We start from the raw sequence: 19,541 nt of genomic DNA, 5'->3' as shown, positions 1-19,541 counted from the left end.
ATGACTCTTCATGACCCATCTGCAATGTACCTGGTGTCCGTAGTTGTGTGGTTGGCTGATCTCCTCTCTACCCCTGGAAGTTGTTAGCACCCACAGGCACCAGAGTGTTGAAAAGGATGTGGATCCCAGGATGCCCTATTCCTAGCTTCCGCGTTAAGGGACAAGAATTGCAGGATGTTTATAGTTTTGATAACATAGACAATGAAAATAATGCTTCTCTTAAGACATTTTCTCATGCTCTTTGAAAGTTGCTTTCATTTAACGTTCAGAACAGGGTACTAGTAGTAAAAGGCAACTTGAGTAGTTGACTAGTGGGATAAGGATATCATGTATAACAGAGTGGGAGTTATATCTGAATGTTAAAAGTGGTCACAACTGAGCTTTAGTAGCCCATTACAAATGGTACTCTAAGGTACTTAAAAATGTTATTAGGAAGGGAAACAGTATGTGGAATGCAAATAAAATAGCTAACTTACAGTATAAAATTAAAACCATACAGTCAGCCGTGAAGGATGTGCCTTGTCAGTAGCACAAGGTTGAAGATATAAAGGCAGTACATAGTATAAACATTTCTGATGCTGATAAGTCATAAATATGTACAGTATTTAACAATCACTTTCTGAACATAGTTGGTGATTTAAACAAAAACTTAGCTTCTTCTGGATGGATAATAAATCTACTCACCAAGCAGTGGCAGGAGAACACACACATAGAAAAAGGTATCACCTGTTTAAGCTTTCAGAGCCAGCAGAAGTGTTGTAGGAGAAAGAAGAGGAGTGAAGGAAAAGGACTGAAGAGGTTTAAGAAAAGAGATAGAGTTCAGGGATGTCACCCAGAACCTTGGGTCAGGGGAGACTTACTGGACAGGATGAAAAGAAAAGCCTTCCCTTCTCATCCTGTCCAGTAAGTCTCCCCTGACCATGTGTTCTGCGTGACTTTTTCAAACTTTATCGCTTTTCCTAAACCTCTCCAGTCCTTTTCCTTCACCCCTCTTCCTTCCCCTTCAACCCTTTTGTTGGAAGAAGGAGCCACCAACTCCATAAGCTTGTATAAATGAAACCTCTTTTATGTGTGTGTTCTCCTGCCACCACTTCGTGATTAGATTTTTTATCTATCCAATTACATTATATTGTCAAAAATTGGTTATTTTCGTTGTTATATTTATTTTTACTGAGAATCATATAACTCTCTTGAAAAATGGCTTTCTGAGACTGATATCTGAAATACTCCTCCATGAAGTAAGTGATATTTTGACATGAAAAGTAGTGTACTTTGCTTATTTTCATTAACTTATGACATATATTACTGGGGTAACTCTTCCCATTCTTTAAGAGTATTTTTGGCTCAGAAATGGGTGGTTTGGTGTAAGTTCATGAACCTCTTGTCTGGGTATTCTGACATTAGCCTGATTTATATTCTTTACTGTCACTTCTTGTTAACAATATCACCTTATTCCCAAGAACTAGTAGCTTTCACTCAGTTATTATGTGGCAGAAATTTGGGTCGCACCTCCTTGGCCATTGTGCAGAAAGGTGTGCAGTATTCTGCTCCACCCATTTTCAATAAGCTAACACAATAATTCAAAAATCTTAGCAGTAATCCACGTGCTTTCACAACAAAACTGAAGAGTTTCCTCATGGGTCACTCCTTCTACTCTGTCGAGAAGTTCCTTGAAAAATTAAAATGATTCCTGTGTAATATTGTTGATTGAATTTCTTTTCATCTTTTGAGAATTCACAAAAATTTTGTTTTATCTATTATTACTGTTCTGTTGTAATTTCATGTCCTGACAAATTCCATGGCCATGGAAATTTTTTCCTCAGTTTGGTCGTATGTAACTAGATGCGTAAAAAAAGAAATAAAAGTAAAAAACCATATGTTCATTTACACAAAATTTACGCTAATTCTGTGACTTAAATGCATAAGTTACATTTCTCTGATGGCCATTTTTCCATGGAATTTCTTTTTTGCTGTGACAGTTGAAGGAATCTGTGGCAATGCATCAATTTCACCCCTAAACAGTTTGATTCAATATACATGGACTACAGAAGTTCCAGTTTGCAACTGTAATTTTGTATTGACTGGTGAAGTCATTTCAATAACTTGGTAAGGTCCATGATATTTTGTTGAAAACTTTTTCATTTGGCTCTTTGGGGTATATGGGTTCTGTATTGTGGCAGTTTACTCGTCCATTCCCCAATACATTCTTGTGTCTTTAAAGCTTTTGTGTTGGCATGTTTTATCCTTTACCAAATCTGTCTCAATTTTTTGCAGAATTTTCTCTGGTTTGCCCTGTGGACCCATTTTGAGTTGAACTGCATCAAAATGTGATGGCATTTTTCACCCATATACTACCTCGTACAGTGAGAAACCAGTTCCAGTATGAACTTTTGAATTACATGCCCTGACAACAAACCTTAAATATATGTCCCAGTCTCAGTGCCATGAATTTATGTAATTGCTTAACATTTCAGATAAAGTACGGTGAACCTGTTCAGTCCATCCATTCATTTGAGGATGGAACGGGATGGTAAGTAACTTCTTCATTTTCAGTAAGCCACATAACTGTTTCATTAGTTTGGATACAATGTTAGCACCCTGGTCTGTGATAATGATTCTGGTATGTCAAATTTCAGTATCAAGTTGATTACCACGGCCTGTGTAAACATACTTGCCTACTGATTTGGGATGGCTACAATAACTGAATATCATGAATAATGATCTGACATTGTAATAACATATTTATTACTTGTGTTCTATTAAAAGGTCCTAAAACATCCAATCCTAGCATGGAAAATGGTGTTTCAATTCTGGTAGTCTTTGTTACTGATGTTTCTGATGTCTCAGATCTGCTCTTTGTGCACACAGGATGCTGTTTCTTCCATATTTTTCTACATTACTTTTGGTGCATTTTCCACCAAAATCTTTCAGATACATGTCTGTCAGATCTTCTTTTTCCTCCATGACCTGATAAGATGTGGTCATGTGCTTGATGTAATACTTTAGTTCTCAGCAATGCAAGAACTACAGTGCAAGGTCTGCACGTTGTAGATATGCAAAGCAAGCCTTCTTGCATTTCAAACTGAGGTTGAAACTCACTGTCAGCTGATTGTCCATTTATCCAATCTGCCTGGCTTCCATGTATCACTTGTAAAACTGCTGTCTACCTGCTTAGGGTATTTGCATTCATGTGTTTGACTCCTGGCTTATGAATTACTTCATAGTTGAACTTGCTTACTTTTAATGCGTATCTCAGTAATTGACTTCATGGATCTTTCAGCACTAATAACCATTTTAAAGATGTGTGGTCCATAACTGCTTTGAATTTATAACCATACTAATAGCAGCAAAGATAAGACATTCAGTAAATAACTGCTAAAATTTCTTTTTCAGATGTCAAATAATTATTTTCAGTCTTATTTAATTGTCTAGAGATATATGCCATGGGATCTTGTTTCTCATCAACATTCTGACTTAAAATTCCACCCAAAGCATTATTGGAGGCATCACATTTAAGTATGAATTCTTGCTCAAAGTCAGGGAATGCTGATATAGACCCTGATATTAATATCTTTTTGATTGCTTCTTGACACTGTGCTGTCTACTGTAAACAAACACCTTTTTGTAGCAAATTATGTAACAGCTGGGTAATTTCAGCAAATCACTTAATGAACTTATGATAATAATTGAATTATCTGATAAATAATTGTAATGTTTTGTCTGAATCCTGCCTAGTCATCGAATACGGGGTGTCTAGGAAACCTGCTTTCTCAGATCAAGCAAATCATATTAATGAGTTTTATTATGAAAAGTAAATGACAATACTTAACTTTGAGAATTACATAAATGTGTTGCAAGCAAAGAGTGACAAGCAAAATAATCAATGTTCTTTGGTATAACAATTCCAAGAATGAGCTACATAGAATGTACAAGCAAAAGTAACCAGTGACGCTTCTGTCCTACTTGCTAGGCTTCATGCTGCTGTAGAACTAGGCCACAACCAGTCAGGTGATGTGCTTATATCCTCTTAGTATAGAGGCTATTGCTGTCACATTGTTGTCCTGGAAAGGGATTGGTCAGTGTGCAATAGGTTGACATCTTGTCACAGCCCTCTCTGCTCTCTCATTCCCGACTGGAATGCTGATGCTTGACTTCACACTGTAACATTTAGTAATTTGTGGTGTTGGAAAATTATGTATGGCAGAAGTAAGTTGAGGAGCTGTCCTCACTACAGCTTGACTGATAATATGCCCAAGATAGTTTACTAGTGTCTGAGCAACATGGAATTGGGTGGAGCTCATGTAATACACATTTTTGTGGTTAGGTGTGTATAGGACAACTCATTGCCAGTTCAGTGCCACCTCTATTGTTGACTGGCTTGTTCTATTCATCTTCTGCGATTTTTTTTGTTAGCACTGTTTTGGCCTTGTTTCATTTTTTTATGCGGCAAGTTTATGTGAACAATGTGTAGCTGTGGAATTTTGTTTTCTATTTGGTAAAATGGTGCCAAAACTGTTTTGATATTGAAAACAGCTTACCAAGATGATGCTATGGGAAAAACGCAAGTGTGCAAGTGGTTTGCTTGATTTAAGAATGGTGACATGTCAATTGGTGACAAACCTCATTCTGGACATCCATCAGCTGCCCAAATTGGTGAAAATATTGAAAAAATTCGAGAACTTGTGCTGACAGACCATCAACAGACAATTGATCAATTGTCAGAGATTAGTGGGTTATCCTGGAGAACCGATTTGTGGTAGACAGGAGGCTGGTTCTTCCTCCATGACAACACACATGCACACACAGACATCTCCTTTAGACAGTTGTTGGCTAAAAGTGGCGTGTTTCCACTGCTCCATGCACCTTACTCGCCTGACATGGCTCTGTGCAATTTTTTGTTATTTTAACACTTGAAAGGACACCTATTTGAGAACATTGAAGAGTTCAAGAAGAAAATGAAGGAGGAGCTGTGAGTCATTTCTAAAGATGACTACAAAAAACTGTTTTGGGCAGTGGAAGTATCAGTGGGCAAATATATTGGTTTTAGTGGAGAGTATTTTGAAGGGGATAAGGTTGTTTTGTAAACAATTTGAAACTAGTTAGCTTTTAAAAAATAATTACTTTTTTTTTTGGTACCCCTCATAAGTATAAGGTGTGCTGCCATCAGTTTACTAAATACTTCATCCAGACATTTGTCATTATCTTCTATAGTTCTCATGTACACAATTACATCATCAATGTATACCATACAGATTATTGTTTTAACCCATGAAGCACCTCATCTAATAGGCACTAAAATATAGTCAGAGCATTTTTTCAATCCAAACTACAGTGTTTGATATTGGTGCTATGAAAACAGTTTTGGTTTTATCTTATGGAAACATTGTTGGTGGTAACCATTGCTAAGATCAATCATCAAAAAATATTTACAGCTTCCTAGGTTTTTTAATGTATCCATGATGTTCAGGGTTGGATTTGCATCTGTGGTGGTTCAAGTGTTCAGGTAACACTAGCCATTACAAAATCAATATTATTGAGTACCTTCACCTAACTGTTTTGGTACAATAACGATATTTGCTGACTACTTGCTATCACTATGCTCAATAATACCCTCAAGTAATTGATAATCTATAAATTTGTCTACTAATGGCTGGAGGTGTTTCATTATTCTCTATGGTTTCCTATAGACTGGTGGATTATCATCTATTGGTATGCAGTGTTGTGTGATGAGAGTAGCTGGTAATGGACCATCTGAGTTGAATAAATCTGAACATCATAACAACAAAGTTACCATGGCTTCCAATTCACTGTCCTTGAAATGATGAATTTTGGCATGTAGTACAGACACATTGACAGTTTGTTTGATGCTTCAATCACCTTGTGATCCATACATATCCTCATTATTCAGCATCTCTAAACTTGCTATAATTAATTCTTTTAGGAGATTCACTTAATCTGTCCCAAAGTTATCAAAGCTTACTGGAATCATCAGTTACACACTAATGTTGCATGTGTGTGCAACACTTCTTCATATAAAACAATTTCTTTCATCTAATACTTCATTCTTCTACAGTGAGTCAACTACATGTAATCTCTGTTTTGGCACATCGGCATCTACAGATACCCAAACCAACTTCCTTGTACCTGCAGGTACTTTAGCATGTGTAATTATCTATAGTGTATGTTTACACAGTTCAGTTGGTGACACCTTAGGAATTGGTGTACCATGTATCATCTACATATTTATAGCCATTTGGTTCATCAGAAACAAGTTCCTACCAAGTACAACTGTGTGCTGTGAAAGATTAATTTTTTCATGTTGCCTATCTAGGAAGCCAAGTCCAAGGATCACAGAATATCCTTGTCCCACAATTGGCAACACTTCTATATGCTCACAAAATCCTACAGTTACAACCCTGAAAACGAGTTGTGTTGTCCCCAATGATACTATATCATAATTTCCTACTCAGTGTAATTTATAGCCTGGCGTCCCTTGTCTTCTCTTACCCATGAGGTCTAGTTTAATCACAGATACACACACATCAGTATCGACTAAAAATTTACATTATTTACAGTTTACAAAGCCCATCCAACAACAATCTGTCTCTGCATTAGTGTCTGCAGTACCATTATTGGGAATGTTTTCTGATGGCAAAACATCCCCGTTTATGTTTATCATTTTCCATTGCTTGCTTCTGTTACCCTACTTCCTATTTCCACTATAATTTGCCTTGTGGCCAAAATGCCCTCATCTGTAACACTGAGGCCAATTGCATTGCATCTTCAAATGCCCACAACAATAACAATTCTTTTCAGAAGCAAAAATTTATGTATCATTGTGCACTTGTGTAGCAATATCTATTTCCTGCAAATGTGTAGCAACACAGAGTGATGTAACTGAATCCTCTGGATTTTCTGTTCAAACTCTTTGCAAAAGTTCTGCAGATATTCCTAATAAAAACACACTGGGTGCTCTGTTTTCTGACTCCCTGAGTACGACGTGGTCTGCTTCTGGATTCTATTTCGCCTCATATGTTTACACATTTACTTTACAGAGACTGTGTGAAAGAGTCCCCACAGTCTCATTTACCTTCTATGCCAGCTCACTCTAATTTTCTCTATAAAATCTAGCACTGTCCTGCTTAAGACAACTTTGATATAAACCTTCCACTTGCTATTCAAATGTATTTGCCTTACCCAGCATTTTGTGATACGTAACCTATGTCAGGGATTCACATGTAAGATGTAAATTGGCCATCCACTGAGTAGATTCATTAGATTAATTACTCATCCCAGCCACACCAAATATGTCATTAATGAGTGCTGTTATGTCCTCTGTTGTTTTGCTGGAGAAGAGTGTAACTACGTTAGATACTGAAGAATCTACTGAAAAATAGGGCATTGCTACTAGAGAATTAAATTCACTCAAACCTGACTGCGACTCTTGCTCAGCCCACAAAGCTCTTAATTGAACCTTCAATTCATCATGGTATAACTTTTGTAGAGAATTTTCCTTTGACAATTGTGACATTTGCTTTGTCAGAGCAGTTATGCTATCACTAATAGTAGCTCATGTTGTACCTAGCATTTTTGTGTAATTTACCACTAATTTATATTTACTCTGAAAATACATGCATACAACAGAGCAACATGTTCCAAACAAGAAAAATATGACTTACAATGTATGAAACTAACCTTAAACACTTCTTCTGCCTGACCATAACACAGTGACACTCACTACACTTGTGTCTCTTTAAAATTTCCTCTAAATTCTGGTAAATTGACAGGTTCCATTGGTTTCACAAAAGATTCTTTGAACATTGCATGCCCATTAATATGCCTAGACTCTTCCAAATGATAACCAAAGAAATGGTACTCACTCCGGCTGCTGGAGTGTACTCAGTCCCACCCTGAATTCTTTGATGGTCATTGATGACCCATCCAGGATGTATCTGGTGTCCATAGTTGTGTGGTCAGTTGATAACCTCCCTATCCTTGGTAGATGTCAGCACCTGAAGGCACCTGAATGTTAAACAGGAACGTGGACTGCAAGAGGTCCTGTTGCTGGGTTCTGTGTTGCAGTCTGGTATTGGCAGCACTCTGTGAAGTGGTGTTGGTGGAATACAGTCAGTTTCTCCATCAGTAGATGGTAAGTGGTAGCAGCATGAAGTTCCTCTATTGAAGTTCACCATCTTGAGTACATTTTTGGCTAGTTCATAGACTGTGCTGGAGTATATCTTTACTTGGCAGGCACTTTCATCAACCTTACATACTTGTGACAAACTGGTTTGCTTCCTGCTTCCACCTCTGTCTCTCGCATGACTTGAATTTTCCTATGCTGATGTGAGTGAATTTTAATAATTATTTTCTAGTTTACACCACTTCCTATTCTATGCTACAATGATGGCATGAGTTTGGGCTCAGGAATACATCTATTTCACCTATTTTGTTTCTAATTTACTGGTCATTGTGAAAAATCCATTTTGATAAAACACTAACGTGGCCAACAAGGCAGTATGCAGTTGACAGATAGGAACTATTGAAGTCATGCTAGCACTAACTGAATTTAGGTAGACTGTTGCAGCAATATTGTTTAAATTTAATTTGATTTTACAGCTGCAGGTTGAATATTGTTGCTGAGGTTGGCTATTGTTGTTGGGAGTATGAAGAATAACTGGTGCATTCCATAAATCATATTTTTATATTTATTGACCATTGCTGGTTTTTGATTAAACAAATATTTAATACCCATTCAAGAAGAGAAAAAAAATTGTTCAGTATATTAGAAATCACAAAAAAAGGAGGGGGGTTGAAGGGAAGGTGTCTGATTGAGGAATAAAAAGGAAAAGGTGCAAAATGTGGTAATCTCACAAAAAGGTGTAGCATATTTTGTTTCATTTTATGTCCCCAAATGCATATATTGACCTGTCTGTGTGAAAATAGCTATATTTTTGGAAAGGTGCTGCATGTTAAAATCCTTTCTTTAGTAAGAATCTTCCCCACTGTGTACCAAATGCCAGATAGCATTGATGTATTCCATTTACCCTTGTGGGGCGGCGGGTGGAATAATTGTTAATGTATATTTTGTATTTCTTTATTTAATGCTGTTGTTCTCAACACTGGCTTTCTAACTACAATATTGGCAACCAGAAAGTGATTATCAAAACGTGAAGCCTGTAATTAGAATTCCTAGTGCCCATTTCATCTGAGAAATACATTTATAGCTACAGCTTATAGCTCTGAGGAATTAGGAGATTGTCTGGGATTCATAATCAAAAACCATTATCTCTAAAATGATTCTCTCTAAAATGTTCACTATATTCTCAAAGTCACAGACCAAAAAGAATCCACACAATCCAACTACCAGAGCAGTTCAGAGTCTAATGCGCTGATGCAACTATAACTGTTCAAATTAAATGTTTAAGTGAATGCTCGCCATAATTTGATGATAATGTTCATCAAATACCATGTTAAATAGTGGTAAAGTGTCTGTCCTGTGGCGGCACGTGAAAATACAACATACGCAAACTGAAGATAGATCATTGAATTCCTCCCAGAATTAACACTTCACTCGAAAACGATTTCATGGTTACGCGTATCCCGAGTAACTTATTACGGCATCCAAGGCTGTTTATATCAACGATACCAATGCGACGTGACTCCCAGCACAGGTGGTGCACTAATCAGCATCTGGAGAGAACTGGGGCCTTACTTCCTCGCGCAGCGTTCTTACATATAAAGCCACAGTGTGGACGGCTAAGGAAACGCCTGATCAAATCTGCTCTCCCGACTAGCCGCTGGGCTAGTAATGCACCACTTTAAGTTATCGAATAAATCATTGCTTCCTTTGCTGATGGCTGATGAAGCTCTCAATTTAAATGTGCAATCAGCACACAGGTAAGTAATCATAATAAAAGTCTGACGTGGCTAAGTCAAATATTTTGGGCGAGATAATTAATTTAATTACACTACACGCAGTAGACGAGCTCTGAACTTGCCCTTTGGAGATACGCTATCGCTATAGTTTTATAGTTATTCAGTTGACACTTCTCACATCTTTATGATTATAGCAGATCTCCCTTCTGCTTAAATTTAAACATCCTAGCTTTATTTATTCACCTACTTAATCTATCTTGCTTCCTTAATTTTTAAGAAAAAAACCAGAAAATCATGAATTTCAACTAAAATTTTAATTTGTGAGGTCCAGAATACTGTTTCTACTAAATTATTACGCAAAAGGAATCTAAATATAAATTTGTAAGTTTCTAGCTCTTTTCTGTTGCGCCAATGATTTTTACAGAAAAACGTCCAAATTTCGAAAATGGTTAAAGTTATTGAACTGATATTGAACACATATTGATTTAGTATTACTCCTGACATGCTAGAAACGTTTCAGGTTATTTACTTGATTTTTAAAGTATTGCACAACATTTATGACGTCAGAGCTAGTTACAGCGGACTGGCTGGCACACAATGGAAAGACTGATGTGAATTTTATGAGGCGTGAGTAGGCTGCTTCCCTACACCCTGATACCTTCTTTCCATATCTACAATTTCCTGGTGGAATCTCTTTCCCTGTTCATCACTAACTATGCTGAGACTTTCAGGAAATATTCCAAACAGGAGTGACTAAAATGTGCATTCAGGGTCACATTATAGTTTAGTTGTTGGTATTATAACATCTCAGTTATTTTGAGTAACAGCTTTACATTACTTTCTTATTGCACTGAATCAGTAACTGAAATTGTTGCAAATTACTAATTCATAGATTTTCAGGTCAAAGAACACTCCTTCCTTATACAGAAGAGAAGGAGTGAATATCTTCAAGAGCATTGTTCATTCATCATTTCTGATAAAACACTAACGTGGCCAACAAGACATTATTCAGTTGATGGATAGGAACTGTTGAAGAGATTTTTATTTGTGTTAAATGCATAAAGAATCTACCAAATGGTTAGAACCAATTATGGTGATCAGGTTGTATTCCATTTTAAAAGCATTTCTTTTCCACGTGTTAGTATATTGTATTACATACTGTGACATGCTCAAACATAATGACCACCTGTTTAATAGTATGTTAGTCCACTTTTGGAAAGCAATACAACTGAAATTCTCCATGGCATGACTCTGACAAGTCCTAGGTTTTTCTGAAGGTATGTGGCACCATATTTCTATGTAATTTTCATGCAATTCCTGTCAATTATGGGTTGACAGTATGTGGGCATGCAGCTGTCACCCAATGGTAGCCCATATATGTTACATCAGATTCAGTTTAGTGAATTTTGTGACCAAGACATCAATGTCAGTTCACTACTGAGCTGCTCGAACCACTGTAGCATGATTCTGGCCCTGTGACACAGACTGTCATCCTACTGGAAGATGCTATCAAGTATGATGAGACATCAAGTATGAAGAGATGCAGAAGGACCCCAGTTTTTGCATAGTCCACATTTCATTGACAGTCGATTCCTTTATGTTTGTTATCTGATGCAGAAAAGGAGGCACCAAACAAAATAAGCTAATTTCCCAGTTCTGTTGGTTCTCCAAATTGCATGAGCTGGAATTTATGTCAAATGTGAGAGTTGCATGTGGATTGTCTTGGTCTCCTAATTTAAAGTTGAATTTAATATAAGTACACACTAAAGAAATAATTATACCTTCTTGCGATTAAAATGACACTTAAGCATACACAGCAGATGTTTTTTCATTGTTGTTAACAACACTACACAGCACTTTGAAAACTGAAGTGAAAAATATCATAAGTTGGTGGTTAGTGAAGGAAACATACGTTTCATTCACTGATAAATGAGCTAAAGAAGTGCACATATACAAAACACAGCCAAATAGTTGCTTCATTTGGGGATGGAGGGGGGGGGGGGGGGAGGGGGGGCAGGGTGCAGCAAACTGCATTAATTGGACCTATAGGTAAAGTAACCCTCCCACCCCTCTTTCATACTTCAGCTGCATCAGAAAAATATGATAAACTAAAATGTTTGTAAATATTGTATTACTTTTTGTCTTGCTACACGGGATAGCCATGCAGTCTAAGGTAACTTGCCACGGTTTGCGCAGCTCCCCCCGTTAGAGGTTTGAGTCCTCCATTGGGCATGGGTGTGTGTGTCGTCCTTAGCATAAGTTAGTTTAATTTAGATTAAGTAGTGTGTAAGCCTAGGGACTGATGACCTTAGCAGTTTGATCCCATAGAAACTTACCACCACTTTTTGTCTCATGACTATACACAAAACTTACTTATTTTGGAACATCAAAAATTTTGTTGCTTCCAAGGTTCTTGTGTGTACTGTCAGATCCAATAGTCAAAAGTTCATGACGGAATCAGCACCACCTGATGATGGTGGAATGGTTGTTCACTGAAATAACAGGGACCTTTGATGATTGGATCCAGCAGTACACCCAGGAACTTTGGAAGCAGCCTATCTTCTGGGAAAAGCTCAGATCACAAAGATTTTATCCTTTATAGTGCCTGTTTATGGGTGTGACATACCCATGATTGAGCTTAATACTCCATTTAATAGATGGGTCACCATAAACATTACACCATGCAGGGACTGAAGCTAGCTACACCTGGTTCAAATGTCTCTTCAGTATAAGTCATGGCCACATGGGGAAGGGGATTTGAGGTTTTCATTCCAAAAAGTCTATGCGTATGGTGTGGTATGAAGACAATAATCTTGTGGGTGGTTTTCACACATAATGAATTATTACTTCTATGGGCAGTAGTAGAACACACTGAAATGGTAATTTGAATGACCAGTGAACATTATGGTCCATCTTAATGATGTCAGACCCCATGAAGCTTCATTACAATCCAGAGAGTGCTTAACTTTGTGTTAACTGTGCACACTTATTGCTTTAGTTCTCCATGAAAATCTTTTGAAAATAAGCCTGCCACCAGAAATTACATTGGTGCCAACAATGAAATGTTAATTACAGTATTGTTGTTTTCATCATAATGTATATTATAGGGTTTACTTCTATGTAGCGTCTGTGTTTGTCAGCCAGTGTGTTGAAATTGTTGATACGCATTCTGATTTTCACTGCCTCTATTATGATTGAGCCCCCATTAATTTGAAGTGTAAACTAGAATCCATGTTTGCTCAAAAAATATTTTGTATTTATTCATAATGCTGTGTTCAGCAACAGCATATCCCTGTACTTGATGGGCTGCTACCACTGCTCTTTACAACTCTGGGAAATGTTTTGACTAGATTGTCCTGTGTAGCTACTGCCACTTTCACATGAAATATTGTAATCACCTGGGACGTTGAACTACCATTCACGGGGAGTAACATCTGTACAGTTTTATTAAGTGAATGAAAGACTATTATAGCCCCATATCTGTTTTAGAATTGTCCAACTTTACTTGGTGTTGCTCTTCAGAACAGAAGAAATATCATGTGCTGATCATCTAAACTTGGATTTACATTTTCTGGAAAGAGGTGGCTTTCTTTCATGTATTTGATACCAGTTTTGTCTGAATGCAGTGGTTCTCATTGAATGTGTTTCTGGCTCTTTTAGTGTGTTCAACACAGCATTTTGGAAGGATGAAAAGTGTGTTCTCCCTTCTTCATTTTCACAGAAAACTTTGTTAAGATGTAAGCTAATCATGTGGTCAAAGAATTTCTGCAATGTTTCCTTTCCATGAGGACAAATCAAAGAAGTATGACCAGCACAATCATAAAAATAAAATAGGGCAAGTGTAGGATAGCACTGTTTAATATATATCTTTCAAAATTCTCCATGAAGAAATTGGCCACAGATAGTGACAAAGGTGAGCCCATGGTCATCCCATCAGTCATTTCATATTATTTGCCACTATACAAAAATTAAGTGATGGTCAACATGTGTTGGAATAATTTGACAGTACCTGGAGGAAAGAAGTTGCTGAGTAAAATCATTTATGATAATGAGATGGCAGATGTCGCAGTCAAATAGACCTGTAAGAAAATTACTGTATTGGAGGCTACCATCTTCTTGCATCTCACAATGTCGTTGTTTAGCTGGATACAGTGGAATATGTGTAAAAGAGAATGACTGTAAGTGGGAGAGAACAAATTTTTCATTTGTCAACCTGACTGCATGCATCCTTCATCACACAGATCGACAGGGCTCACCTCACTGTTGCACACTGTTTCAGAATCCTTAGCTCCCTCCTTCACCATTAACCACCACCAGTGTGTTATACCTGTGATGCCACCATAGCAAAGCATAATATGTTAATTGGATGTGGTGTGTATGCTGAGCAGGTGGCATCAAGTAGTTTAACAGAAGACTGGCTGTGTAATTTGAGCAGTGACACTGTTAATATTAACCAGTTCTTTAATTTTTGTAAGTGAACAAATTTTATACTAGCATCTTAGAAAGGGCAGCTGAGTTGCTTTTGACCATTTAAAAGCTAGTGCTTGAATGCTGTAAGTTATTTTCATTCACTTGATATATTTATTGAACATTGCAGAAAAGACATTTTTAAATGTGTAAAACCAAAGTTTCATTTTATTTACTGGCTGACTAGTTTTGGGTTTCACCTATTTTCACTAGCCACCTATTGCAGAGTACAGAATTTGTTATGAGTGATGCTTTGAATGTGGATAATAAAGTTATTAGTGGTAAAATGATTCATATGGTACCTACTTACATATATGTATTTAGGATATACACACATCTAAAGAAGTTTTGCATCTTCCCGGTTCCCAGAGCTCCTGAAGATAGATGTTGACTGTGGATATTGTATCACAGACACAGACCCTTTGACTGTTGACAGATGTCACTAAATGCACCCAAAGATGTAAATAACCATGCGTGAGCAGTGCCTATTGGACATAGGGAGTCCAACAGCTGATCAGTTCCAGTCATTCCTCCAGGAAGGAGGTACACTGCTTGTGTTGTCTGTAGTTCAACCATGCCTTGACGGTCAGTACCGCTGTTTGATCATGTCTGCATTGTTACTTTGTGCCAGGATGGGCTCTCAACAAGGGAAGTGTCCAGGCGTCTCGGAGTGAACCAAAGCAATTTCGTTTGGACATGGAGGAGATACAAAGAGACAGGAACTGTCAATGACATGCCTCGCTCAGTCCACCCAAGGGTTCCTATTGCAGTGGATGACTGCTACCTTCAGATTATGGTTCAGAGGAGCCCTGACAGCAATGCTACCATGTTGAATAATGCTTTTCATGCTGCCACAGGACGTCATTTTATGGCTCAAACTTCAAGCAATAGGCTGCATGATGCGCAACTTCACTCCTGACATCCACGGCAAGGTCCATCTTTGCAACCACTACACCATGCAGTGCTGTACAAATGGGCCCAACAACATGCCGAATTGACCGCTCAGCAATGGCATCATGTTTTATTCACTGATGAGTGTCGCATGTGCCTTCAACAAGACAATCGTCGGAGACATGTTTGGAGGCAACCTGGTCAGGCTGAATGCCTTAGACACACTGTCCAGCAAGTGCAGCAAGGTGGAGGTTCCCTGCTGGTTTGGGCCAACGTACGCCACTGGTGGTCATGGAAGGTGCCGTAATGGCTGTATGATACGTGAATACCATCCTCCGACTGATAGTGCAACCATTTCAGCAGTATATTGGCAAGGCATCTGTCTTCATGGACGACAATTCGTGCCCCCATTGTGCACATCTTGTGAATGACTTCCTTCAGTATAACGACATTGCTTGACTAGAGTGGCTAGCATGTTCTCTAGACATGAACCCTATTGAACATACCTGGGATAGACTGAAAAGGGCTGTTTATGGATGATGTGACCCACCAACCACTCTGAGGGATGTATGCCAAAGCACTGTTGAAGAATGGGTTAAACAGGACCAACTTGTGGATAGGATGGCACGATGAATACAGGCATGCATCAATGCAAGAAGACGTGCTACTGGGTATTAGAGGTACCAGTGTGCACAGCAATCTGGACCACCACCTCTGAAGGTCTTACTGTATGGTGGTACAACATGCAATGTGTGGTTTTCATGAGCAATAAAAAGGGCAGAAATGATGTTTATGTTGATCTCTATTCCAATATTCTGTACAGGATCTGTAACTCTTGGAACTGAGGTGATGCAAAACTTTTTTTGATATGTGTATTTGGTGTGGATAGTTGTGTTTATATAATCATAATAAATATGTCTTATATCTGCATTAAAAGAGGACAGTGGTGTAATTACATGGTACAGTAATATGCTAATGTACGTGCATAATGTATTTTTTCCTTAATCAAAATATCCACGGGTATGCTTCCCGTCTATAGTGTCCAACGGGCACAATATTTCGGCGATCATACATACTGACGGACTGAGCTCCTGTGCACAGGAGCTCAGTCCGTCAGTTCACTTGATGATGGCGACATTTATGATCGCCAAAATATTGTGCCCGTTGGACACTATAGACCGGCAGCATACCCGTGGATATTTTGATTATCAAATACGCCGGGAGAAACTCAAGAATCATATTTTTTCCTTAATTATGATACCTGCATTATCCAGAATGATGTGAGCCATGTGACAATGATACTTCATATACAGTGTAGAATTTGTTATTATCATCTTTAATGCATTGGAGGGTGAACAAGATGCTACAAAACCAATTGGCAGAATTGAACATTTAGTCACCACCTCGAATGCTGTGCCAAATGTCACAAAATATTTCCAATCATTCCATTTTTCAGGATATTTACAAAGAACATTTCGAATCATACAGTAAAAGTACTCACAAACTAACTATTATTACTGATTTCAATGTGTTATAGAATTGTGACACTTTTCTGCCCACCTATAATGACTTTTGGAGCTCAGACAACTACTGCTTAGTAGTTGCCAAGAATCTCTGAAGCTGTGATTGTGTAGACTCTGTGCAAAGGAAAATTTTTTTGTAGGGAACAATTGTGAAACCAGTGGCAGATACAGAAAAACCTCAAGTAGGGGGCACTAAAAATATCTTGAAGTATCTTTACTTTTACTGTAATAAAAAATAGTCAAGTCACATGCAAAGTTTAATTCTCGAATAAACACTTTATTCACCCTGAAAAATGGAACACTTGTATGCTTAGCACTAAAACACACATGGTCACACTCGGCATATTTCTAACATCACTAACCACAACACTGACTGAAGTCTGTGGTAATAGCCAATAATCACAGTTGTTCACTTTTTATCACTTCCAAGTTACTGGATCGATTGTAGCTTTCAAACTGATTACCTGACAGTGACTGCGCTTCCCTTATATATGTGGCTCAGTTGTTTTGGAAACATTTGCTGCCAGAATGTTTGCTTCCAGACTTTTATGGAGTGTGAGCAAATACCTACTGTAAAATTAATAAGCCAATATGTACCTTATGGGGTGAGTTTCCATTGATGATGTCATCTGGAAATTTACATGTGTGGAACTTTTATTGTTGATTCCATTCCTTTCTAGTGCATTTGATAGAGGGCCTATATACTAACAATGCATTTTTAGGAATCTTCTCGAAAGTCACAATTACCAGAGATATACGTATCAATAGTTTCCCATACCTAACTCATGTTTCGAAGTTCGTAATAATATTTTTACTGAGAAATTATTATGATTTACTATCTTTAATACTTCACAACCAACTGATCACTCTCACTCTTTACTAATCTTCACACTTGCACTTGCTACAACTAGGACTTTTTACTTATTCATTCTTCAGTCTTCTGGATGTAAACTTGCTTCCTATTTGGCAAATAGTCCATATTTATAATGCTATGTGTCAAAGGTTCTCTGCACAAGAAAACAATAGAATATTCACAACTTTTCTTAAACAAATGCCAGACAGAATAATGTATCGAGATCACTAGAATAGCTGCGACTTTCCTTGTAGGTGTATTTTAGCTATCTATGTGCCAGACAGAAATGTATAAAATACGATGACGAGGAGGCATGTGCTACATAAGAAAGTACAACTACTCAATAACTCGATTCAGTCAAGTTGACTGATGAAAGAAACGTACGAATAGCATGTGGGCTGACTGGTGGGGATGGCATGAGTGGCAATACAGGTGGCCCCGCATGCCCCCCATATGTATCTAGCACTGTGGGGAAAAGACTGAAGATAGAGAAATTTATGGCTGCAACTAATATTACTATTGAGGAAGGCTATGGGACAGTGTTTTCACAGCAAAAAATTGAAAATGTGACACAAATGCAGGAAGGATATCTTGTATTCCAAGTTTTTAGAACTATCAGACCACTCCAGCAACTTGTGTCCTATGTTTCAGATGCGCCAACATTGCCTGGGAGTCCAGGTGCTGCTGCTGCTGCATGATGAAAATGGCAATGAAGCTGAAGAATTTGATAGAACAAGTGCTGCATTAAACAGTTTGAAACATGGTGTTCCTTAGTGAATGATTTTTTTCAAGGAGAGGTCAAACATGACATCTAAATCATGAGTATTATTCAAACTGTGCATGTTCCTAAGTAATGAATGAGTTTGATGTTTAGGTGAATTTAAATTTTGGAAATAAAAATGATATAGGTGTTATATGGCAATTTACTTTTATTGAATATTAATTCTAGTTTCTGTTTTCAATTATTCCCTGGCTTATAAATACTCTGCAACAAATGTCACTCTGATGCTGTCTTTTGTTGTGTGGTGCTCAATGGAAGTGCTACTTTTGTACTTCCATTAAAGTGTAAAAGATTATGGTTAAGTTATAAAACTTACCATCCATGGATAATTTTCTTTATGCTGATGACTGTTATATATTGTACATTCTTTCTTTCCCTGACTGAGCACTTTGTTGATAATTTGTATTCAGTTTGCAGCCGTTCACAGCTTAAACATCAAGTTACCTATTATACTGTGGTTTCTAATGTTCCACTGTTTATAATTCAATGGAGTTAGTTATGTGAATTTCTTGACTGTATTATTGTAAATATAAACAAAAGTATTAATAAAGCCAATTTATTACTTGAATTTTACTTATATCTCACTCCAGTTGTCACGAATGTGTAAATATGTAATTTTTACCTTTGAGTTACATGTTTTTGAAGCAAGAAAAGGGGAGAAAGAGAGAAAGAGAATGTGAGAGGGAGAGAGGGAGGGAAAAGCAAGAGTCCTAGTTTGAATGAAAACAACATTAAAGTGGGAGGAGAGAGTGCAATGTATGTAGGCTATTGTCATATATCCTTTCAGTATGTGCTGTACATGGGCAGGGAAGGGGGAAAAGGTTGTTAGATTCTGCTTATCCAGGGCTACCATTACTTGATGGAACAGAAAATTATGTAAAAATAAAGAAAATATATTTCAACAATGGCATACAATGGGCACAACTAGGGTCAGAACTAACCTGGTTTAGGCCATTATAGGAGATCAAACAACTAATTGAAGTGGGCAACAGAAGGGGAGGCGGTTCATGTTAATTGATGTCAGTGGCTGATTGTGAAATGCAGAGCTGGGGGCTCTGCCTCACATGAAAAATGCCTGTTCTGCTTGAGGTCTGGATCAGAAGAGAGTGAAGAAACTGGTTTCTGTGCTGAAGAATCCTCCAGAGTCCAC

General features: G+C 37.7%; 1 protein-coding gene across 1 annotated transcript in view; it reads left to right on the top strand.

Annotated features, from left to right (window-relative positions):
• The window catches only part of LOC126471115 (uncharacterized), a 70,770-nt gene extending 52,400 nt beyond the window's left edge, over positions 1-18,370 (top strand). Inside the window, exon 5 of the mRNA XM_050099196.1 lies at positions 18,262-18,370. Within this exon, the coding sequence (XP_049955153.1) occupies positions 18,262-18,308 (47 nt within the window). The 3' untranslated portion in view covers positions 18,309-18,370. The remainder of the gene's footprint in view (positions 1-18,261) is intronic.
• The last annotated feature ends 1,171 nt before the right edge of the window (positions 18,371-19,541 follow it).

Source organism: Schistocerca serialis, chromosome 3 (genome assembly GCF_023864345.2).
Source record: "Schistocerca serialis cubense isolate TAMUIC-IGC-003099 chromosome 3, iqSchSeri2.2, whole genome shotgun sequence".
Taxonomy (NCBI): Eukaryota; Metazoa; Arthropoda; class Insecta; order Orthoptera; family Acrididae; genus Schistocerca; species Schistocerca serialis.
This window is presented reverse-complemented; position numbering and strand designations above follow the sequence as displayed.